We start from the raw sequence: 23,836 nt of genomic DNA, 5'->3' as shown, positions 1-23,836 counted from the left end.
CCATTACCAGATTGCACTAAATTACTCAAACGCCTGCACAAACATCCAGGTCTTCAACTTTCTTCGGAATGCCATGAGAGATGGCGCCAGCCTAATGTCTGTAGGAAGGGCGTTCCACAGCCGAGGAGCCACCACCGAGAAGGCCCTATCTCTCATCCCTGCCAACCGTGCTTGAGAAGCCGGCGGGATCGAGAGCAGGGCCTCCCCGGAAGATCTCAAAGTCCTGGTGGGTTCATAGGCCGAGATGCGGTCGGAAAGGTATCTTGGGCCGGAACCGTTTAGGGCTTTATAGGCCAATGCCAACACCTTGAATTGAATACCCCCATGCATATGGGATATATTGAGCATGGTGATCAGATCATGATATGAATAAACATAACAGTTTCAATAATGTACCAGTAAGGCCTTCTCGCGGACCACCATCAGAATTTGCTTTGCTTTGAAATGAAAGCATACAGACTTGAAATATGCCAGGAACCATGACGGCTTCAGAAAACTTGTTCACTGTTGGCAGAAATGTATCCAATTGTCTGGTGATTATGTGGAAAAATGAATAGTAGTAGTCAGGCCCATAGCCAGGATTTTGTTTCGGGGGGGGGGGGGGGGTTGAGTTTGGTTTGGGGGGGAACTGAGTCTGAGTGAAAGAGGGTCTACCCTAGCAAACCTTTTGTATCGTTACCCCAATACCCCCATGCATATGGGATATATTGAGCATGGTGATCAGATCATGATATGAATAAACATAACAGTTTAAATAATGTACCAGTAAGGCCTTCTCGTGGACCACCATCAGAATTTGGGGGGGGGGGGTGAAGCCCCCAAGCCCCCCCCCCCCGTCCCGCCGTCTACATGCCTGGTAGTAGTTAAAGAGAACATTCTAAGGATTATTTCTGTGTTTGATTTATTAAAATATTCCCATCCAAACTTAAGTAACAAAGATGGAGGCATTACTTTTCCTTCAACCCTTGTATATCATCATAGATATCCACGAACCACTGAATTATCAACACAGCTGGTAGGAAATTTAAGGGATTTAATTGCCTTCCCCCCCTGCCACCATTATGACAATAATCAGTACTATTTGCAATCATTCTGTGATCTATACCTTACAGTCATCATATTTTTGAGCCACAATTGCCATCATCAATGATGGTAGGCAATGCTGGCTGAGGCTGATGGGAGGTGGAGCTCCATAACATTTGAGTTTCTTATACCTTTTAAAAGAAAATGGATTCCTGTAGACTTGTAGTACTGGTTACCTGTAGAAATCAAAAAAATACCCTCCCCCAAATCTCGGCACATACCAACATGCTGCTTAGGGCAAAAAAAATAAAAATAAAATTCTAATGCTGGATGAAAGAAAAGGTTTTATATATGTATGAGGAGATATTAATTGCTGAAAAAATTGCCATGGGGCAATTCTTACTTTAGCATGCACACAGGTTTGGATTACTACAGACTATGTTCTTTTCCCTCTCCAATTTTATTCTTTTCACACTAACCCATTCTTTGCATTCCCTTTGTGGCCAAGAGCCAGGAGAGAAATCTCTGTGATTATCAGCATTCCCACCCTCAAAAAGCATGAGGCAACAGGAAAACTCCACAGACTGTGGCCAGAACAAAATCAAACAATGACCATCCCCAGAGACAACAATGCTCCATTGTCCTGCATGGCCTTTTCAGTCTTTTCCATTCTAATTCCTGAGAAGCCACTGTTAACAAAGGAGCAGCTAGAAGCCACTTCCTCCTCCTCCTTCTCCATACCAGGGCATATCCTGCTTGGGGCAGGAGATGTATCATCTTGATCTAATAATTTAGAGACTCTGCTGTTGAGGGATTGAGGAGAAGGGGAAAAACCCTCACCAAGCACTTCAGATTTAGTAATTGTAGTGAAAATAAATGAAGTGGAGAGTGGACTATTTTTGCACGGTTATGGAAAGAACAAAAGAGTATTGTTTCCTCCTGATTTTGTGTTGCTTGAATTCATGGCAAAGAACAGCAGCAATATGGATATTTTTCTAAAGATTATGGTAGATTTGATCTGTGGGAAGAATCAGACCCTTAATAACGCATACTTTCTAGGACACTAGCAAGTAAATCCCAGACCAGGATTGGGAAATATGTGCAGTTTGGAAAGGGGATCCAAGACATCCCTTTAGATACCTTTTGCTTTCCCTAAACCTCTTTGTGTTTTGCTTGTTTGTTTGTTTAAAAAATGCAACACAACTGTTTGGTCTTCTCCTGACACGATAAATAAATAACCTAAACCTCTACAACTAAAAACCAATGTCACTTGGAGTGGTCCAAAACGGCAACTGCAAGGGCTACTCTGAGTCTCTGGTTAAGACAAAATTGGCAGCCCGATATGATCCAGTATGTACTCACCTTTGCTTTGAACTCTTAGGATCGATCAACCTTGTTATGGGACTCTTTCATATTAAACAGATACAGTGCTATTATTTCACTTGAACTGGTATGGTTCTACCTTATAGAATCCTGGGCTTTGAAGAGGTGTATGGGAGAGATTTCTAAATCCTCTTCCCCATTCTGCCAGCCCAAGGATTGTATAGGATGGAAAGGGAATCATAGTTCCTATATTGGGAGAAATGCAGGATAAATTAATGTGCAATGTGAAAAGGCCCTTGGTTTCATTTCAGTTTGAACTAATTTCCCAAGATCCATCAACTCAAGCCTAATGCAAGACAGTTATAAATAAAACACTGTAAGCTCAGAAAACTGCTTTTAGTTCCAGGGCTAGAAAGAACTCACAATTCTTTTACAGAGCAATTAATTACAATTTTCTTCATTTCAAGGGGGCAATAGTATTTTTACTGCTATTGTTAAACATTTGGAAGTTAGTAATTTTTGCTTAACTATCTGTAAATAATAGAATCATAGAGTTGGAAGAGACATCGCGGTCTATCCAGTCCAACCCCCTGCCAAGAAGCAGGAAAATTGCATTCAATGCACCCGCGACAGATAGCCATCCAGCATCTGTTTAAAAGCCTCCAAAGAAGGAGCCGCCACCACACTCTGGGGCAGAGAGTTCCACTGCTGAACAGCTCTCTCAGTCAGGAAGTTCTTCCTAATGTTCAGGTGGAATCTCCTTCCCAGTAGTTTGAAGCCATTATTTCGCTTCCTAGTCTCGAGAGCAGCAGAAAACACGTTTGCTCCCTCCTCCCCATGACTTTCCCTCACATATTTATACATGGCTGTATGTCTCTTCAACCTTCTCTTCTGCAGGCTAAACATGCCCAGCTCTTTAAGCTGCTCCTCATAGGGCTTGTTCTCCAGACCCTTTATCATTTTAGTCACCCTCCTCTGGACACAATCAAGCTTGTCAAAATCTCCCTTAATGGGCGATGCCCAGAACTGAACACAGTATTCCAGGTGTGGTCTGACTTCCCTGGATCTAGACACTATACTCCTATTTATGCAGGCCAAAATCCTATTGGTTTTTTAAGCTGCTACATGGCATTCCTGGCCATTTTTTAACTAGGACTGCGAGATCTGTTGGACACGTACTGCTATCAAGCCAGACATCCCCTATTCTGCTTCTTTGCATTTCATTTTTCTGAGCAAAGCAGATCCAGGTTTAATAAAGGAGGAGGAAGGTGGGATCACAATCCTGAAAAAGTTACAGAAAATAAACATATCAAACAACTGAATTCATACTGACAGAGGTTTGGAGCACAATACTCCTGACCCCACAATTGTGTTGAAAAACAAAGTATGGATTGTCAATGTTGCAATCCCAGGTGACAACAGGATTGGAAAAAAAACTGGAAAAGCTGACACGATGTGAGGCTTTAAAGATCGAACTGCAGAGACTCCGGCACAAGCCAGTAAAGGTGGTCCCAGTTGTGATCACTGGGTGCAGTGCCTAAAGATCTTGGCCTGTACTTAAACACAATAGGCGCTAACAAAATGACCATCTGTCAGGTGCAAAAGGCCACCCTACTGAGATCTGCACACATTATTCGCTGGTACATCACACAGTCCTAGATACTTGGAAAGGGTCCGACATGTGATCCAATACAACAGCCAGCATAGTGACCTTGTTTGCTGTGTTGTGTTTCAAATAACAACAACAACAACACCTTTATTTATATTCTGCTCTATCTCCCCAAGGGAACTCTAAAAACACATAGAGGCAAATATTCAATGCCTCACCACAAAAGCGGACAAGGATACAACCCACCAAATCCCAACACCAATTGACATCAAACAACCAATTATAAATGAGACCTAAAAACACAAAACAGTTACATTATAAAGTTATATCTAAGCATAAAAGCATAAAAACATAAAAATTATTTCAAACCTCAGTTTAACGAGCTCCCAAAGGTTCACGAAAAATTGAGGTTGTACAGCATTTATAATAACACAGCAGCAACAATGTTGATGAAAGGGACATTTCAATCCTATTTTTGATAAACTTGTTACTCTGAGGAAAGAGAGGGTACATACAAGAAAGGAATTCCTAGGCCAGTTATGTTTCAGAAAGCAATATATTCTAGGCAGGGAGGAGTTGGGCTGGCCAGCTGCTATTCTCTGCAAAGACTGAGGCTGACGAGCCGTTTTCTTTCAACACTATATTCTACCTAGAAAGAAAACAGAGCAGAGGTGGATAACAGCAAATAGATGGAAGGCCAGGTGGGAGAAATGGGCACATAGCTGTTCCTATGCATGCCAAATTGGCTGTGAGAATGGCAACGTCCACATCCCACTTTTTTTGCAGAAAGTCCCTGGGGGTTAAATGCATAACAAATGGATAAGATCTAAAGATTAAGTTTGCAAGACATGCATGGTATCCCCAAATATATCTTTTTTAAAAACCAAATTGTTATCTTTGAGCAGCATTGAGCAACTCAAGAGTTTTGCTGTTTTTGTAAACTTTTTACATACTTGCACAACATTTTATGACCCTGAGTAGGGCCATTGATACTTTTAGAAAATGATGGCATCCCACACACAGAGAGACTAAACTGTCATTCTATCTATATTTATTTTTAAAATTGCTTACACTGGAATTGGTAGGATTGGAGATTTGCTGTTGATTGATACAGTAGGAGCCACAGCTCATGTAAATGCTGATCAGAGGTCACAATTGGTGTTGCTTCATAATGCAATATATCGAAGTCACAAGTGGTGCTGACATAGTATGGTTACTATGAGACTCCTTGATAGCTTGTTTAATATGTATTATGTATTAGCACATCCACATTTTATGCAGATTTAAGTCCTGTGAACCTAGGGCCAAAATCCCTTAAGAGCCCAACAATGTCCCTGGAGGTCGTCATTCTTACCTACAATTTAACATTTTTATGACAAAGTGACACACTTTGTCAAAATGCCCAAACTGGACATACTGTGAAGAAACAGGAAAGACCTTCAACATGGTGCCAATGTGAACCATTCACTCTATGTAATTAACCCATACCATCCGTTTCCAGGTTGGCATGCAGGATGCTCTTTGGTTTCTATTGTCTCTCACTAGTTCTCTAATCAGCAAACCATTCTCTGAAGAATGTCAGAACTACCATTTTGGATCATACCAAGAGCCTATGTCAAGGGTTAGGACTATTTGGCCCACTGGATGTCGTCGTAATGGCATACCCAAAGATGATAGTTGTTGTAGAGCAGCATCTTGTGTACCCCAGGTTTTCCACTCTTGGCTATCTGGTCCACCATTCTTGTTGCATGAGTATATCCAGAACAGTGTTGTTCCTAGTGGCCAAACAGGAACCTACAAGTGCTCACCTACTTGAGTCAACATCTCCAAGTACATTTTGTTATTGTTGTGTACCTTCGAGCAGTTTCTGAGTTATAGAAACCCTAGCAGTTTTCTTAACAAGATTTGTTCAGAGTGAGTTTGCCTTCCTCTGAGGCTGAGTGTCATTAGCCCAACATCACCCGGTGAATTTCCATACCTGAACAGGGATTCGAATCCCTATGTCCAGGGGCCAACACTTGAACCACTATACAACACTGGCTCTTCTAAGCACCTTTACTGTTTCAAAGCCCAGAACCAGTTACTAAATGATGTTCCACCTCATTCTACACTAAGCATGTTTGCCTAACCCCATTCAACCAAAGTCATTTGCATTGCTCTTTCCTATGTAAAAATCAAAACTTTACGTAAACTATGGAAAACAAACACAGCTTAAACTAAGCTTGTATTTGTGAGGTAATGTTCTCTCTGAAGACGTGCTCAAAAAGAGTATTTCTCAGACTCATATGGGCACCTGGCAATTGTTTTTTCCCCCAATGCTAGGGACAAACACCCCATTTGTGCCTGTTGAGAACAAATGTTTCTTCTTTTTCCTGGAATGTCACTAGGGGCCAGCAGACAGTTGAGGGACCATCTCTTCATATAATTATTCATTTCATTTATACGCCACCTTTTTCCTGCCAGTACTTTAACAAACACTGCTCCATAGGATACAAATAATGCTTTGACAAAATCAGGTAAGGACTTTCACTCTGGATCCTTGGATGCCCTTGAATTCTTTTAGTAAAACATAATATGCATAATTTCACAAGCCTTTAATATCTCTCATCTTGTCTTAGTCCAGGAGAGGTGTTTCTTTTCACAAAGAAAACAGGAGAGGGACAGCTGTCAGGAACAACTCTCTACAATGTGCTGGCAAATCAACTGAGAACTCCTGAATAAAACAGATAGTTTGCTATTGTGTGATGGAGGTAGGGAAATAATCAATTTAATTTTAGAACTCACTTTGCTGAATGATAAATGTACGCTGTTCAGTGGGATGAGGTCCCAGGTATAATTTGACCAGTAGCTGAATTCCAAATTGAATGCATTGGAGAAAATGGTATGTGAAGGATGCGCTAACCAGCTGAAACACTACTTGGAGCTGATGGACATTTGCTCTGTTCCTTGCTCTTTAAGTCTTCCAGGGCTAGGATGAAATTCAGTAATTGATACATTCTCAGTTGGACAGTGGTTACCTGAAACTGCAGAAATGACTGGACAACTTTAAATTAGCTTACTTCCAGTCCCAACCACTGCAGATTTGCATCTCTTGGAGGGCCTAGAGATTCATGAGATATTCTGCAATTGAAGTCATTCTTCCTTCTATGTTGTTGTAGAGAAAATAAAGCAGGAATAAATGCTGGAGATGTTGCCTTGAGTTGACATATTCCCCTCCTATGCTTCCAGCAAAGGTTTCTGGTACTTTATACAAATGGTTGTTCTTGCAGAATGCAGCTCTTCCCCCTGCTGGCTAAGACAAATACTACTCTTTCAACCAAGCTTTGGAACTTTTAAGGTACATTTCTTAAGAACTCGCACACAGACCACTTCTGTTCTTGCAAGGATGGCCAGACCTTGTGTCATCTTTACAGATATATTTGAACAAAGAAAATATATCTTGCTTAAAGCTACTGGTATATAACAGAAGTAGATTCAGAAATCAAGAGACATTTAAAAACATGCTAGGTGTGCTGTTTAGCATTTTATTAGGTGAGGGATATACTTTCTTTTAAAATTCAGGGGATGGATATGTATATTCTGTCGAGCACCTAGTATAGAAGTGTTTCTTTAAAAAAATAATAATAAAACAAAATCCCTATCCACCCAGCATCATAGTCCAACACTCTATTATACTATAACATGCAGCATTATTTATAATAATCTGTCTTGCCAAGACTGTCGGGAGTTGAGGTCCAACAACACGTTGAAGGCTACACAATTCCCATCCAGTTTAGAGTAGGTGTGGAGGCTAAAACACAAATAGTGGTATTGGTGGAGAGTGAGACATATTTGAAGCTTCATACAAGTGTTCTGAAAGTGGAGAAAGCTAACACCGTCACTAAATGTTTTGAGGAAAGCTATGAGACCACTGTAAAAAAGTGAATTGTGACAGTATGTTCAGAAGGGAGCAAGGTAGGAAACTATGGTTGGTTACCTGTAACCATGGTTCTTCAAGTGGTCATCTGTGGAATCCACACATGTGGTACTTTGGTGCCTGTGTGCAGCAGGTACGGAAACTCAAATAGTTAATGAGGCTTGACTAAAGCCCCACCCACCTTCCCCTGCGGGGATAAAAGGCTCCACGTGGTGCCATAGGCTCAGTTCCCTGCCGGCAAAGTGGCAGAGGAAGCAGCATGACCAAGTGTGGGGAGGATGGGTGGGGATGTGTGGATTCCACAGATGACCACTCGAAGAACCACGGTTACTGGTAAGCAACCATAGTTTCTATCTCGTGGTGTTCTGTGGAATGCCCACTGTGGTAGAGTACAAAAGCCACTTACCATGGATGGCGGGCGTCATGCCAGCACCGAAAAGAGGACTGCTCTCCCGAAGGCCACCTGGCATCTGGACAGGAGGTCAACCTTGTAATGGGTGACAAACGTGAGCGGCGAGGGCCACTTTACAGATGTCCTCAAGAGGGACGCCTCGAGAGAAGGCGGTGGAGGTTGCAACTGCGCGGGTGGAGTGGGCCCTCAGGGTCAGAGGAGGTTCATTGACCCCCAGCTCGTAGGCGAGGCGGATGGTGGCGCAGACCCAGGCCACAGGTTTAAAATATTCTGCCCATCCTCCTTCTGTGATTTCAAAACTTGATAATGTGGTTTGAAGACTTTTTCATTAATAAGCGTGCTAATTGGGGGATGGCTACAACTCCAGTAGTCTTGGGCCTGGCCTCATGATAGCTGCCCCGAGTCCCCTTTGGGGAGATGTTGGCGGAGTACAAATAAAGATGATGATGATGATGATGATTATATAGATGCTGTAACATCAAGCAAACAAATCAACATAACATTTATTTATTTAATTTTTTAATATACTACTTTTCTCACCCCGGGGGGACTCAAAATGGTTTATAACATACTAATGGCAAAATTCAATGCCAGGCATACATATAAAAAGTTATAGTATCTAAACAATAATATATGAGTTTAAATTAATTAAGACCATTAAACATAAGACATAAGCAAAATTTAAACACTTATGTCTCACTTCTCCACCAATCTTTCATATTCAGCAGAAAGGCATGTGTATGTTTTTTGCATTTTGTTTAATAAATTAAGATCAGTTGAAGCAGAAAACTTCTGAAAGGCCCATTTTTTCCACCTGAGTTGAACAAGAATTAGTGAACATCATAGGGCTGTCTAATGAATGTCCAGTATCCATACACATTATGATTAAGTATTTGCAAGAAAGAGGAACATATGCTACCGCATCAGTAACTCAGGTTTGTGGTAATGAACCTGTTTCAGTAAAAGTCTGCATCTCCAAAAGCCTCACTGCCAGTCTGTTTCCAAGCACAATTCAAAGTGTTGGTTATGACTCATAAAACCCTACACTGCTTAGGTCCAGACCATCTGACAGAGCATATCCCCCAATATGAGCCTGCCCCGACCCTGTGATCCACAGGAAAGACCCTTCTCTTATAGGAAGACTATAGTGGTGACCTCTTCTTTGCTCTCCTACTGACAGGCAAATACTTTTTTAAAATTCAGACACTTCAGAAACTGAAAGCTTTTAGCAAAGCAATAGAAGTGCTGCATTGCTTTGGATTATATTATTCAACTTTTTAGAATGCTTTGTTTTTTATATGGTTAATAGTTGAATTAAGTTTTAATGCTGACTTTTTGTATACTTTTAATTGCAACGTTTATAATGTGTTAGTCATCTCATTCAAGTCTTGGGAAAAATGCTGGTCATAAATGGGGTTGACTACTTTAAGAACTTCTAAAGTGTCAACTTTCTATGCCATAGCTGTACACATAGAGACAGTGCAAACACAAAAAGGGTTTCATACAATCAGCTTACGCTTCCTTCCTTGTAGAAATTAGCATGAAAGCAGGAATTATGATACCATCAAAACAACTGAGGAGCAAATAAGCTGCTCTTTTTATCATTCTGAATTTTAGTTCGTTTTTGCAACTGATTTACAGATGACATGTTAAAGAACACCTACACAGCAGTGAGACGTTTATCTGTGGATAGATTTTTTATTTGGTCTACTACTAAAATATTTTTATATTTAATTTCTGTTCTTGTGTACACTTCCCTTCAGATATTTAGCAATACTCACATTTCAGAATCAGATTCTCAGAAAGCTGAAAAGAAATTTGTTCAATAAACTAAAATGTTCAGTTTTATTTGATATTCCCATTGTAACAGGCTACAAACTGCACACCTTTGGAAAGACATATGGAACCTCAGGCAGCTCAATGGGAGAACTACTGATGTGTTTGTCTTTCAAAAACTGGTCTGGGATATGAGTAATGAATTGCATTTTTCCTGATTTAAGTTCTTTTCGCAGTTGCCATTTATGGCACTTCATAAAATCTCAACCACCAGAAATCAGTTAAATGGATCCCCATCAAGATACATAAGTCTGAATTATGATTAAATAAATAAAATCTTCAACTCACAGGGTATTAGATTTTCTTTCAACACTGACAAGAAACTACTCATTTCAGATATAGATAACTATTTGGTTTTGTTATCTCAAACACCCATATATTCTAAAGTTGGCATGAGGGAAAGTGTGGTCCTTCATATCCTGTCCAATTGCAATTCCCATCGTGTTTCACTATTGGCTGTGATGGCTCAGATTCATGTGAACACCAGTCCAAGATTCTCAAGAGTCACACATTCATCACATCTGTTCTAATTGAAGTTTCTCTAATAGTGTACCTGGACAAAACAATTTGTTTTTCTGTGTCATTAAAAGAATTAGCAAATATCTCAACATGTGTTATTTGGGACAATAAGAAAAATAGATGTATTAACAAAAATGTTTATTTATAAACAACTACTGGTCCACAAAAATATTTTAAAAATTGTTATCCCCAATTATGTAAGTGTGTATTAAGAAACTGGCTCCATTCTCCTCTCTCTTCTCAAAATAGCAAGGAAAAAATTGCAAGTGACAGCATCCATCACATTTTTCTTCTTCAGGTTTAAAGTTTCAAATAACAATCACAACATACTGGACAGCCACTTCTAGTTAGAAACACTTTGTAGAAGAGTAATATTGTCTCCTTTTAACATGATTCGACCTGAAATGGAAAACAGGATCATTAGACCTATATGGATACAAAGGATCTATTTTCTATTAACATTTGCATTCAGTTTTTAGTTAAATATACAATCCACTATACAGTATCTCCCTAATCTTACTTTGCTCCTCTTGTTCTCTCCCATTTTCATCTTTCAATCTCTTCACCCATGTTTTTTTTCCTTTTTCATTTTCAAATAGTAAGTCATCCTCTTCATTGATTCTATATTCCAACTTTGGAAATAGCTTTTAACATATAGATACTTATTTATTATATTTCTTTCCTCGAAAACTTCTAATTGTTTTCTCTTCTTCTTTAATTCTCTTCAGATCTTTCTATCCTTAGTTCTTTTATGTTTGTCCTGCAAGGTATCTATTTCTTTTATTCTCTTATCCTGTTCATTCTCCATCTCTTTCTGAGATTTACCTCTAAACTTATTCAGGGACCCCTTATCAGAGCTTTGCTTGCATCCCAAATTATATCTTTAGTTACTTGTCCATTATCATTGGTCTCAAAATACTTGCTTATTTCTTTCCTAACTGTTTCATATACTTCCTCTCTACTGTTTAGAATTGTTTTATATCTCCAGGTTCTTTTCTTTCTATTTATAATTTTACTTTTACTCTTAATGGTGCATGGTCTGACAAATATATTGGAAGTGTTTTTGCCTCTAGAATCAATGATTGGTTTGTATTTCCCCCCAGAATATAATCTATTTTACTATATGTATTGTGGCTTCCAGAGTAATCTGTTATGCTCATGTTCTCCCTCTAACAACCCACTATACGGTGACATAATGGATATCACTAATATTGACTAGCTTATCTATTATTATTATTATTAGTAGTAGTAGTAGTAGTAGTAGTACTAGTAGTAGTAATAGTAGTAGAATTCTGCTTTATCTCTCTAAAAAGAGAATCAAAGAGGCTTACAATAAAATTGATACAATGAAAAACCTGACAAACGTGCAAACATTAAAATAGAATGACATACCAAAAGTAAAAACCCATAAAACCAATTAAAAACCTATACATATAGCTAAAACCAGAGCACTCCCTTAACTTGATCTTTAAAACCTCCTTCTTTAAAAACCTTCCTGAAGAAAACAGCTGTAGCATGCCATCAAGAGGATAGCAGGGAGGGGACCATTCTAACTTCCAAGGGCAGGCAGTTTCAGAGTCGCGGAGCAGCCAATGAGAAGGTCCACTCTCTCGTTCCCACCAATTGAGCCTGCGAGGATCTCAGGACCAAGGCAGGTTTGTACCGGAAATATACCATATATACTCAAGTATAAGCCGACCCGAATATAAGCTGAGGCACCTAATTTTACCACAAAAAACTGGGAAATCTTATTGACTTGAGTATAAGCCGAGGGTGAGAAATGCAGCCAGTCCTGGTCAGTTTCAAAAATAAAAATAGATATCAATAAATTACATTCATTGAGGCATCAGTAGGGGAAATGTTTTTGAATATTTCCCATATTTCAAAGAAAAATTAGTTTTGTAAGTTGAAAAGGAGGGTCAGCAAAAAACCAATATGGTATCAACAATAATTTTATAATAATAATAAAACTTCATTTGTATCCCACCCTATCTCCCCATGGGGACTCAGGGTGGCTTCCGACATAGTAACAGGCAAACATTCAATGCCTATAGAAACAGAAAATCATAAAAATTCAAAACAAAAAACAATACTAAACATTGTACAATAAGTTAAAATAAATAGTTGCATTAAATAATTATCATTCAAAGAAATTTAAAAACCAGCCTAGGTAAAGTGTTATATCAGTTCCCTTTTGCCTTCTGTCAGGCTTCTCCTATTGATGCAGCCTAGAACAGCACTGGCCTTTTCAGCTACAGCATCACACCATTGGCTCATGTTCCACTCGTGGTTGACTAAGACTCCTTTCATAGAATCCTGGAGTTGGAAGGAACCTCTAAAGGACCTCTAGTTCAACCCCCTTCATGCTAGGAAAGTACAATCTAAGGACCTCTGACAGATGGCAACCCATCCTTAATAATATTAATCATAACCATAACCATAATCATAGAGTTGGAAGGGCCTCTAAAGACCATCTAGTCCAAGGACCTTCTGCCTTCAAGCACAAAGCACCCCGACAGATGGCCAACCACCCTCAATAATAATAACAACAACAATAATAACATTAATACTAATAAATAGTTGGAAGATATTCCTTAGACCATCTAGTCCAACCCCCTTCTGCCTTCATGCAGCAAATTCAAAATCAAAGCACCCCTGACAAACGGCCACCCAGCCACAATAACAACATTAATACTAATAAGGAGTTGGAAGAGACCCCAAGGGCCATCTAGTCCAACCCCCTTCTGCCTTCATACAGCAGAATCAAAATCAAAGCACCCCTGACAGATGGCCACCCAGCCTCAATAATAATAATAATAATAATAATAATAATAATAATAATAATAATAAAAAAAAAGAGGGTTGGAAGAGACCCCAAGGGCCATCTAGTCCAACCCCCTCCTGTCTTTCCCTGCTCCGCCCTTGCACTGCGCGAGCCTTCCTCGACGACAGCAGCGAAGGAGGGAGCCCCGGTGGCAGGGCTTTCGCAGCTTTTTTCTCCTCCCTTGGCCCACACGTGACCGTGGGGACAGTGATCTGAGGAGGCGGAAAAGGCGCGCATCTTTCCCCATCCTCTCTCGCTCCACTCGCACCTGCCGTGGCGGTGGTGGTAAAGGCGCGCACGGGGCGATAGAGGAGGGAAAGGTGCGTGCCTTTCCCTCCTCCCTCGCGTGCCTTTCCTGCCTCCGCCGCCGAGGAACGCATGCGCGAGGCGAGGGAGGAGGAAGGAAAGGTGTGCACCTTTCCCTTCTCCCTTGCCCCATGCTTGGCTTCTCTGCCTCCTCACGCCAATGTCCCTACGGTCGCGCATGGGCCGAGGGAGGAGAGAAGGGCTTAAAAACCGTGTCCCCAAGGCTGCTGCCACCGCCAAGGAAGGCTCACCTTTCCTTTCTTCCCCTCATTCCATCTGCAGCTTCCTCGGCGGAGGATGGAACCACAGCCGTGGAGTTTGTCCACGGCCTCGCTCTCCTCCAGGCTCGGAGGAAGGAAAGATGCGCGGGGGCTGAAGGAAGGGAAGGGGCGAGAAGTTTGGCGGGAAGGCATGTGGAAAGGGCTCGTCTTTCAACCCCACGCGTTCCTGCCAGACCCTCACCCAAATACAGGGTTAGTCAAAATGCATAGGCCAATAAGCCATTCAATTGAAGCCATTCAATTCAATTGAATGGCTTATTGGCCTATGCATTTTGACTAACCCTGTATAAGCCGAGGAGAGGTTTTTCAGCCTAAAAAGGGGGCTGAAAAACACGGCTTATATTTGAGTATATACAGTAAGTCAAAAAGCTTAGTTCATGTTGGGAGAGTGTGAAGAAAGCAATGCCCGCTACCGATGCCTCTCCAGCAGCTTTTTGGGGGCTTCTCTGCCAAAGCCCGGAGAAAATAGGGGGTGCTTCTTTTGGGCTCTCTGAACATGGACTAAGCTCTGAGAGCCATTGCTCGGATCAGCTTTTGCTGTAATGGCACAAACTCTGATGTGTGGTGCCACACCCTTACACATATTTAATTCTGGAAACCAGACCAAAACTTGACACAGCACAAAATTTCAAGTCTTGATTATAACAAAGAAACGTAACCCTTTCTCAAAAAAGGAATTTGTCACAAACGTTCCAATATTTTTTAATGTAACCTTATGATGTTAGTATTCATTCATACCTGGGATTTCCTCCCCAGACTTTAACTTAATTTATGAAGATCAATGTGGGGTTTTTTTTTACTAATTTCGAAAAGCAAAGTAAGCTTAGTGTCTAGTATCAAATAAGCTACTTACCCAGCTGTTTTCTTGATTTTGTCTTGGAGTGAATCTCCTCTGCATCATCAAGAACCAAATTCATATATTCATCAAATCCCTGTCAGTGAAAATAGAAAATAACCAAACTAAGGGAAACATAGAAAGGGGGAAATTCCAATAGTTTATTAGTCAGTAAATACATATTAATTTCCCTTCCAAATGCTCTTCCAAGTGCAGGGAAGCTGCTTTTCTCTATTCTCCCACCTCCACAGGCACTGTTGCTAGGATCACAAGAGATGGTTTTCTCTATGGCTGCTCTCACACATTGGAACTCTCTCTCTAGGGAACTTAGGAAGGTCCCTTCATTGTTAGCCTTTTCATGGAAAGTTTAGACATAGCCTGCACAATCTGTGGCCCTCCAGGTGTTTTGGACTTCAGCTGTCAGAATTCCTGACCACTTTTTTTTTGTCGTGTCAGGAGCGACTTGAGAAACAGCAAGTCGCTTCTGGTGTGAAAGAATTGGCAGTCTGCAAGGATGTTGCCCAGGGGATGCCCGGATGATTTGATGTTTTTATCATCCTTGTGGGAGGCTTCTCTCATGTCCCTGCAGGAGGAGCTGGAGTTGATAGAGGGAGCTCATCCGCCTCTCCCCGGATTCGAACCTGTGACCTGTCGGTCTTCAGTCCTGCCGGCACTGAACAAGCTGGCTAGGGCTTCTGGGAACTGAAGGCCCAAACACCTGGAAGGCCACAGATTGAAGAGGCCTAGTTCTTTTGGCCCAGTTCTTTTGCCAGCAAGTCTCCAGAAAAGTCAAGTCAGCAACAAAGGACACAAGACTGTACTGTTTGTAAAATCTTGTATAGTAAGATTCTAATGGGTTTTAATTCTCTTCTTTAATACTGTTTCAAATTTAATCTTAATTTTGAAAGTTCTGAACTATGCATGTTTTATTATGTTCTCTGCCTTAAGTCCCAGAATGAATAGACTCGAGTTTTAAATGTACAGTCACCAGAATAGAAAACCAGTTAAAGACTGCCCATATTGGGGAAGGCAAGTTGTTTAAATATCTAGCTTCCAACTCCTCAAAACTCAAAGTAAGCATGGTTAAATGTTTGCAGAAACATCTAGTAGATGAGTGTTGATGTTTACAAATTGTCTAGATATGTTTACACAGGGTTAAATAGCAGCTAATTTAAACATCATTTTATAGCAACAGACATTTCTGAACAGACTTCCAAGTCAACTTTCTGCTCCAAACAATGAAGTAATGTAAGTTTTACCAGGGGAACGATAACTATCTAGCTTGGCACCATTTATATTCCAGTTCTCTGATTTGGAGGAAGAACTAGGCTCACCACACTTATTACAAACCAGCTCTTTTCTCTCCATGACAAAAGATGGGAATGAGGAAGGCCATGTAACCTCAAGAATCATATAAAATGTGTTTACCACTTAGTTTGTCTTTTATAACATGGTAAAATATGAAACTCACTTGAAACTAATGCAATAGTTCAAGTAAAATTTCAGTGTAAATATGCTTTTTTATTTTATAAGAGACATAGACTTTAGTACTCACAATAATGCAGCCTTCTATTCGCATATTTACTTGCTCATACAACCACACCTGAATTCTGGACCTCTGCAAAGTAAACAGGACAGAAATGACTTTCACAATTGTTCTAAACAGGTTTTCACAAATCAGGTTTTTTCCCCTAGCAAAGTAAAAACAGACATGTGACAGCACTCCCAACAAAATACGAAGTTGGGGTGTTTTCCCATATTTTTACCAGGATTTTTCTACTTCAGATAAATTTCATGAAATAATATCACTTAGATTAAATGGCACAAGCTTACTAGAGCTTAGAAATTTATTAAAAGAATGTTAAATAGCTTTTAAAGAATTTTCATCCCCATGAATAAAATCAGGTATTGTATCTTGATTACAGTAGCTTAATTTGTTCAAATCCATTGTTAAGGGTAAAAAGCAAGGTTGATATGTTCACTTACATTCTGTAGGTATCTGAAGATGAGGTTCTGTGAGTAGTGACTTAAGAAAAAATACAGACATAAAAGGAACAAAATGCACACACACAAAGAGCACTCTAGGAAATCTGTTTTCACATTGTTACACTATATTTTAATGCTACATTTGTTTCAATAGTTTAATATAATCACCATGTCCATCACCCATGCCAATCCAAACATGGAAAGCAAAGAAGAAAAAGTTATGTAAATAAGAGTCATACACATTCTCACAAAAAGCAATCACCTTGCTAGTTCAGGACCTATTTATTTATTTACTATATTTATATCCCATTCTTTCTCACCCTAAGGGGAACACAGAGTGGCTTTCAATATGGCAATATTAAATGTCATATATATAATAAAATAAAATGCATCATAAATACAGATAAAAACCTACAAAATACCATAATAGTGCCATGATACCTATTCCAGAAGTTGTCATTTGTGTTGCTACAGTTATGTCATTTCAATATTGCACTATCCAAACACCTGATTCCATAGCCAGGTCTTCATTCTTTTCCTAAAACCCAGGATGCATCTATTTATTTATTATTTATTTACAACATTGAATGGCATATCCCGCCCTTCTCACCCCAAAGGAGACTCAGAGCAGCTTAGAAGTTATATGTACACAATATATATATTATTAGCATAGCACAATATTCACATTATATATTACTATATTGCACTATACCACTATACTGCAATATTATTAGTAATATTACATGTAACATATAATATATATTTATAATATTATTATATTGTATTGTTATTTGCATTATATTGTATTACAGGATTATGATCAATATTATATGTACATACAATATATTACATAATAATATATGTACATACAATATATTATTATATATTACTATATTGTTGCTAGCGGGAGGGGCTCCCAACTGATGACTCAGAAGACATGGTGGAACTGTGTCTTCCTGGCTCCCCTTCTTCACTCTACACTGGAGAATGAATGCAGTAGAATCTACAGTTCAGATAATGTCAGGTATGGGCAAACTTTAGCCTTCCATGACTTCAATTCCCACAATTCCTAACAGAGAGGAGTTGAAGTCCAAAACACCTGTAGGGCCAAAGTTTGCCCATGCCTGACATTATCTGGACTGTAGATTCTACTGCATTAATTCTCCAGTGTAGAGGGAAGAAGGGGAGCCTAAGTCTTCTTCCTCATATGTATTGAAGGTAATACATGATCTCTTTGCATAGTGATATTCCAGATTAATATAGCTATGCCTTTGAAATTCTGTGGGCAGCGTATACAGCTAAAACAAAAGAAATCCAACCCCACAGTTCAACATTAACAAAGGAGGGGGGGGGGGGCTGAGAGGCAGTGGTTCTCAACCTGTGGGTTGCCAGGTGTTTTGGCCTACAACACCCAGGCATCCCAGCCATTTTACCAGCTGTTAAGATTTCTGGGAGTTGAAAAAAATAAACGATTATCCTCATCGCTACATGGTATTTGCACTGTACATGATAATTGCCCCAGTCCGCCCACCCACAACGAGACATTGAACTTCGCTATTGGTTGTTGGTTTTGATGTGTTTTATATACTGTTTAATGTTATTTTATTTTTATATTGTTTTTGTTATCATTTTGTTGATATGCATTTTAATGTATTATGTTTTAACCGTGTTGACCGGGCTTGATATAACCGTGTTGATATAAGCTGCCCCGAGTCCCTTCGGGGAGATGGAGGCGGGGTATAAAAATAAAGTTATTATTATGATTATTATTATAAGGCCAAAACATCTGGGGACCCACAGATTGAGGGTTTCCAGCCTTGAGTTGGCAAAACCTGTGAACCAGTGTGCAGTTTGATACAGCTTTCACTGCCATGGCTCAATGCTGCCGAATTATGGGAGTGGTTTTTAGCCAAAGAGTATAGCTGCTTAGTGAAACTACAGCTATAGCGGTATGATTCTGAGGGCCAATAACACTAATATTTGTTCACTGTATTTCTACCATGCCTTTCATGAACCTGACGGTCACTCAAGGCGGTTTTACAACACGGGCAGCTGTTTTACATCATTAAAACAATGTAAAACTTACAATAAACATTTAAAAGAGAATTATAAAATACAAACATTAAAACCTTTAAAAACATATAAATCCACTACCGTCACTATTAGACTTGTTATCCAAAAACATCATCTAAGCTGTTCCAGTATTCAATTTCACATAGTTCCATGTTTATCTACTGCACTGCATTGGAAAGAACACTACCAAAGCCTCCTGAACCACAGCTCCAATGTGGCCGAAGAGATTCTCTCACAAATTCCGCAACAACAAACCAGGGATGAGCTTGCCGCACTGCCAAGTTTGGAAGAAGTCGGCAATGCCAACAGCCAACAAAAAAATAACAAAGCCAGCGGACCTGATGGGATGCCTGCTGAAATCTTTAAAGAGGGAGGACCTGAGCTGACACAACTCCACCAGCTCATTGAAAAAGTGTGGCTGACCGAGAAAATCCCAGCAGATTTCAAGGATGTCACCATCATCACCCTCTTCAAAAAAAGGGGAAAGAACAGACTGCGGAAACTATCGAGGTATCTCCCTTCTAACCTCAGCTGGATAAATCCATGCAAGAATCCTTGCAAACTGCCTTCTATCCCTCTCAGAAGACACCCTCCCAGAACGCCTTCCGTTCTTCCACGGGAACAGTGGACATGATCTTCACTGCATGACAGCTCCAAGAAAAATGCAGGGAACAAAATCAACCTCTGTACATGGCATTCATTGACCTTGCAAAGGCATTGGACACAGTGAATTGCAGCGCTCTCTGGACCATCCTCCAAAAATTCAGGTGCCCTGACAAATTTGTGAACATCCTGCGGCTCCTCCATGATGACATGATGGCAACAGTCTTGGACAACAATGGCTCTCAAAGTGAGCCATTTAAGGTGGAACCAGGTGTCGAAGAGGGATGTGTCATTGCCCCAACTTTATTCTCCATCTTCTTTGTTATGATACTTCATCTTGTTGATGGGAATCTTTTGCCGGAGTGGAAATCATCTATCGGACAGATGGCAAGCTATTTAACCTCAGAAGACTAAAAGCCAAAACCAAAGTTACAACATTTGTTATAGAACTCCAGTATGCTGATGACAACATCGTCTGTGTGCATTCAAAGATCTACAAGCTACTCTAAACACCTTCGCAGAAGCATATGAGAAGCTCAGCCTGTCATTGAACATCGAGAAAACCAAAGTGCTCTTCCAGCAGTCACCAGCCAACCCTTCTCCAATGCCAGAGATACAGCTTAATGGCGTAACATTAGAAAATGTTGACCATTTCCGCTACCTTGGCAGCCACCTCTCCACCAAAGTCAACATCGACACCGAAATACAACAGCGCCTGAGCTCTGTGAGTGCAGCATTTTTCCGAATGAAGCAGAGTGTGTTTGAGGGATACCAAGGTGCTTGTTTATAAAGCTATTATCCTCCCAACCCTGCTATATGCCTGCGAAACGTGGACTACCTACAGACGTCACATGAAACTCCTGGAACGATTCCATCAGCGCTGCCTCCGGAAATCCTGCAAATTTCTTGGGAAGACAAGCGGACAAATGTCAGCATGCTGGAAGAAGCAAAGACCACCAGCATTGAAGCGATGGTCCTCTGCCATAAACTCTGCTGGACCGGCCACACTGTCCGGATGCCCGACCACCATTTCCCACAGCAGTTGCTCTACTCCGAACTCAAGAACAGAAAACGGAATGTTGAAGGACAGGAAAAGAGATTTAAAGATGGGTTCAAAGCCAACCTTAAAAACTCTGGCATAGATACTGAGAACTGGGAAGCCCTGGCCCTTGAGTGCTCCAGCTGGAGGTCAGCTGTGACCAGCAGTGCTGCAAAATTTGAAGAGGCTCGAATGGAGGGCCAAGAGGAAGGCGCGTCAAGCCAACTCCAACCGGTACCGCCTTCCACCTGGAAACCAATGCCCTCACTGCGGGAGAAGATGCAGATCAAGAACAGGGCTCCACAATCACCTACGGACCCACCAGAACACTGATCCTGGAAGACTATCCTACTCAGCCAACGAGGGATCGCCTAAGTAAGGAAGTAAAGTCTAGTCAACTTCTTGTTTTGTGATGATAATTTCAGCCTCACCTTTCAACAGTCCGCACTGTCTGGGTGACAGAAAGAATTATGTACTGGAAATAGTTCTTTTTCCATTCCTTTTAAGTGCCCCAAGTAAGTGTGCAAGAGAGTTACAGGAAATGCTCTTTTTCCCCCCTTCCACCTGCCACTGTTGAATTCTCACATACTGAGGCAGAAAGTTAATAAACCACAACTGTAAAGGTCAAGATTCAATCATTGGGGGCTGCTGGAAATGAAGCAAAGAAACAGAAGACACTGAATTGCCCTCCAGGCACAGATAATGTCTGGAAAAGGACAGGGTAATTTGCTGGGTGCTGTTCAGAACAATGGCTTGAAGAGCTGCAACCTGATGTGGGGGAAAGTGATTCACTTTTTTTACTGAACTCTGGACAATTCTTTTTTTGTCTCGGCGGAATGTTTTCTATGGGACACCAACTGAGAACAAAAGGGGATGGAATTTGTTAGGTGATAGGGAGCTTCTTTAAAACCACTAGTTTATTGTACAATAAAGATGTTTTCTCACTCATTCTGCCTGGTAGTTTTTTTCAAGTGCACAATTCTGTCACAAGGAGATTAAAGAATAACACATTTATCATGACACACCTTTTTGTGGATTAGAACAGAGATGAGCAACTTCTTGGTGCCTTGCACTGAGAATAACCAACCCAAGACAATGTGATGCACAACAGTCCATTACTTTTGCATAGTTAGAATGTCATATTAATAAATACACAGTCAATTCCCACTCAACCATAGAACTCACTTAATGACTTTGATCATTCACCATTTCTCAGCATAACTTCCCTCCAGCACGTGTAATATCTACATTGTGCATTTCATGCAGCAGATGTTAGTCCAGCCCTGACCATTCCCATACTGTTGCTTGCTTTGACCTCAAAAAGAATTGTGCTGCCAAAATTTGGAGTTCTCCCCCCACAAAAAAAATAAAGACGAAAAAGGCATTGCTGGTATCCTATGAACTACATACACCAATGTTAACTTGGAATGTCTCTCCATCTCCGCCCCTGCTCCCTTGTGCAATGACCCAAATCCGTCCCCACTTTAAACATTACACTATTTCAGTGGTTCTGAGTCTGGGGTCTCCAGATGTTTTGGCCTTCAACTCCCAGAAGTCCTAACAGCTGGTAAACTGGCTGGGATTTCTGGAAGTTGTAAGCCAAAAACATCTGGGGACCCCAGGATGAGAACCACTGCAATATTTGAATATGGCTATTCATTAGCTGGTAGTAAAGCAATGTGGAGTATCCATCTATGTGTTTGTAGCTAATATGATAACTTCTAGGACCTCACAGGGGATCTCCCGTGGTCCTAGAAGATAACAGTATTTCTCTTCATCCAGCTACAAGCACACACATGGACACTTCATCACTGCCACCACTCACCTATTCCAGGTTTCCACCAGCCAGTAAATCACTGTGGTGGGGAACAAGAAAAAAGTATGGTTTTGCAGGATTGCGAGAGGACATGGGAAATGTTCTGCCTGGGCAAACCTTAGTGCCCATCTCCTGTTGCAGCTTCTCACCTACCTTTTTCTTGCATCTCTTCAATTAAGGAACAAGGACCCAAATTCTACCAATTTGTTAGGATACTATGATGTGGGAAGATGCTCTGGTACCCTCCTCTACCTCCGCTACTATTGTGCTTGCTAATGCATGTCAGCAGCTGTTGCAGAAACATTAATGTTAGATGATGATCTGTGGCAGAAGCAATGTGGCCCCAATGGGTTCAGTGGCTTATCCTGGTAAGTTGCCCATCTTTATTCTAATCCTGCTTAAATCAATTAATACAGAAATTATACTGTACCATAAGATTATATTGTTTATACTGCAACAGGCAAATACGACTTTTCCTTCTGAGAACTGCTACCCTCAATGTTTATTTTTCAGCTAAATTGACTTGGACAGGAGTGGGCAAAGTGTGTTCTGTGGGTTGAATTCAGCTCCCAGAGCTATTTTTGTGCCCCTGAGTCTAACAAGAGTTACACCTTTTTCTTTTTCTTCTTCTTCTCTGAAATGCTCCACACGGCACTCTAGGCTTCCCAACAGTAAAAAACAATTTTTGCAAACTTTTCATTCAAGATTTGTTTCCATATCTCCCAAAATCTCGAGAAAGGGTGGGGAGCATTTTACAACACAATTTATGGCCTCTTTAGTCCAACTTAGGTTCAGAACAATCCTTTATTGAAACAAAAAGCAAATGGAAAGTGATGTGATGGAGAGTTTCAGCGTGTCCTGGAAGGCTAATGCACACCCCCCCTCCCCAGCCTTCAACAGTTGCTTAGACAACACAATACTGCTCCTTGAGTTTCTTAGGCCCCAGATACACTACCATATAAAATCCACATTATCTGCTTTGAACTGGATTATACGAGTCTACACTGCCATATAATCAGAATCAAAGCAGATAATCTGGATTTTATATGGCAGTGTGGATGGGGCCTTAGAAAAAAAGAGGGAATAATTACAATAACAAGGACAATAATAACATTTTTAACAACAATAGTGCCAATAGAGGCTTTTCAAAAGCTCAAATGCTTTTGAAAATGCAGTAGGGAAATGCAGTAGGGAAGTAAGTAAAGGCCTGCTTCTCCCCCGAGAGAGAGAGAGGCCCAAGCCTGGTCGGCGCCCGAGCAAAGGATACGATCGGCTGCACCATCACCTTCTGTACTTTCTGCCCTTGCCCGCGGTAGGCCATCCCTGCGGAAGCTGTGCTGAGAGTGAGAGAGAAATCCCGCCGAGAAACTCCTCAAGGCCGGCGCCTCACCGCCTCCTCCTCCGTCTAGACTCACGCACGCGCATACGTGAGCAC

At 40.8% G+C, this 23,836-nt stretch overlaps 1 protein-coding gene across 1 annotated transcript; it reads right to left on the bottom strand.

Moving 5' to 3' along the window:
- Window positions 1-10,761: 10,761 nt before the first annotated feature.
- Window positions 10,762-23,822, bottom strand: LOC137094694 (small nuclear ribonucleoprotein E). Its single transcript, XM_060773027.2, has 5 exons — window positions 23,669-23,822; window positions 16,871-16,897; window positions 16,440-16,502; window positions 14,903-14,981; window positions 10,762-11,037 (listed from the first exon to the last, which is right to left on the bottom strand). The coding sequence occupies exons 1-5, from the start codon at window positions 23,720-23,722 to the stop codon at window positions 10,982-10,984; spliced, it is 279 nt and encodes a 92-aa protein (XP_060629010.1). The 5' UTR covers window positions 23,723-23,822; the 3' UTR covers window positions 10,762-10,981.
- Window positions 23,823-23,836: the final 14 nt, after the last annotated feature.

The sequence above is a fragment of the Anolis sagrei genome, chromosome 4 (genome assembly GCF_037176765.1).
Source record: "Anolis sagrei isolate rAnoSag1 chromosome 4, rAnoSag1.mat, whole genome shotgun sequence".
Taxonomy (NCBI): domain Eukaryota; kingdom Metazoa; phylum Chordata; class Lepidosauria; order Squamata; family Dactyloidae; genus Anolis; species Anolis sagrei.
This window is presented reverse-complemented; position numbering and strand designations above follow the sequence as displayed.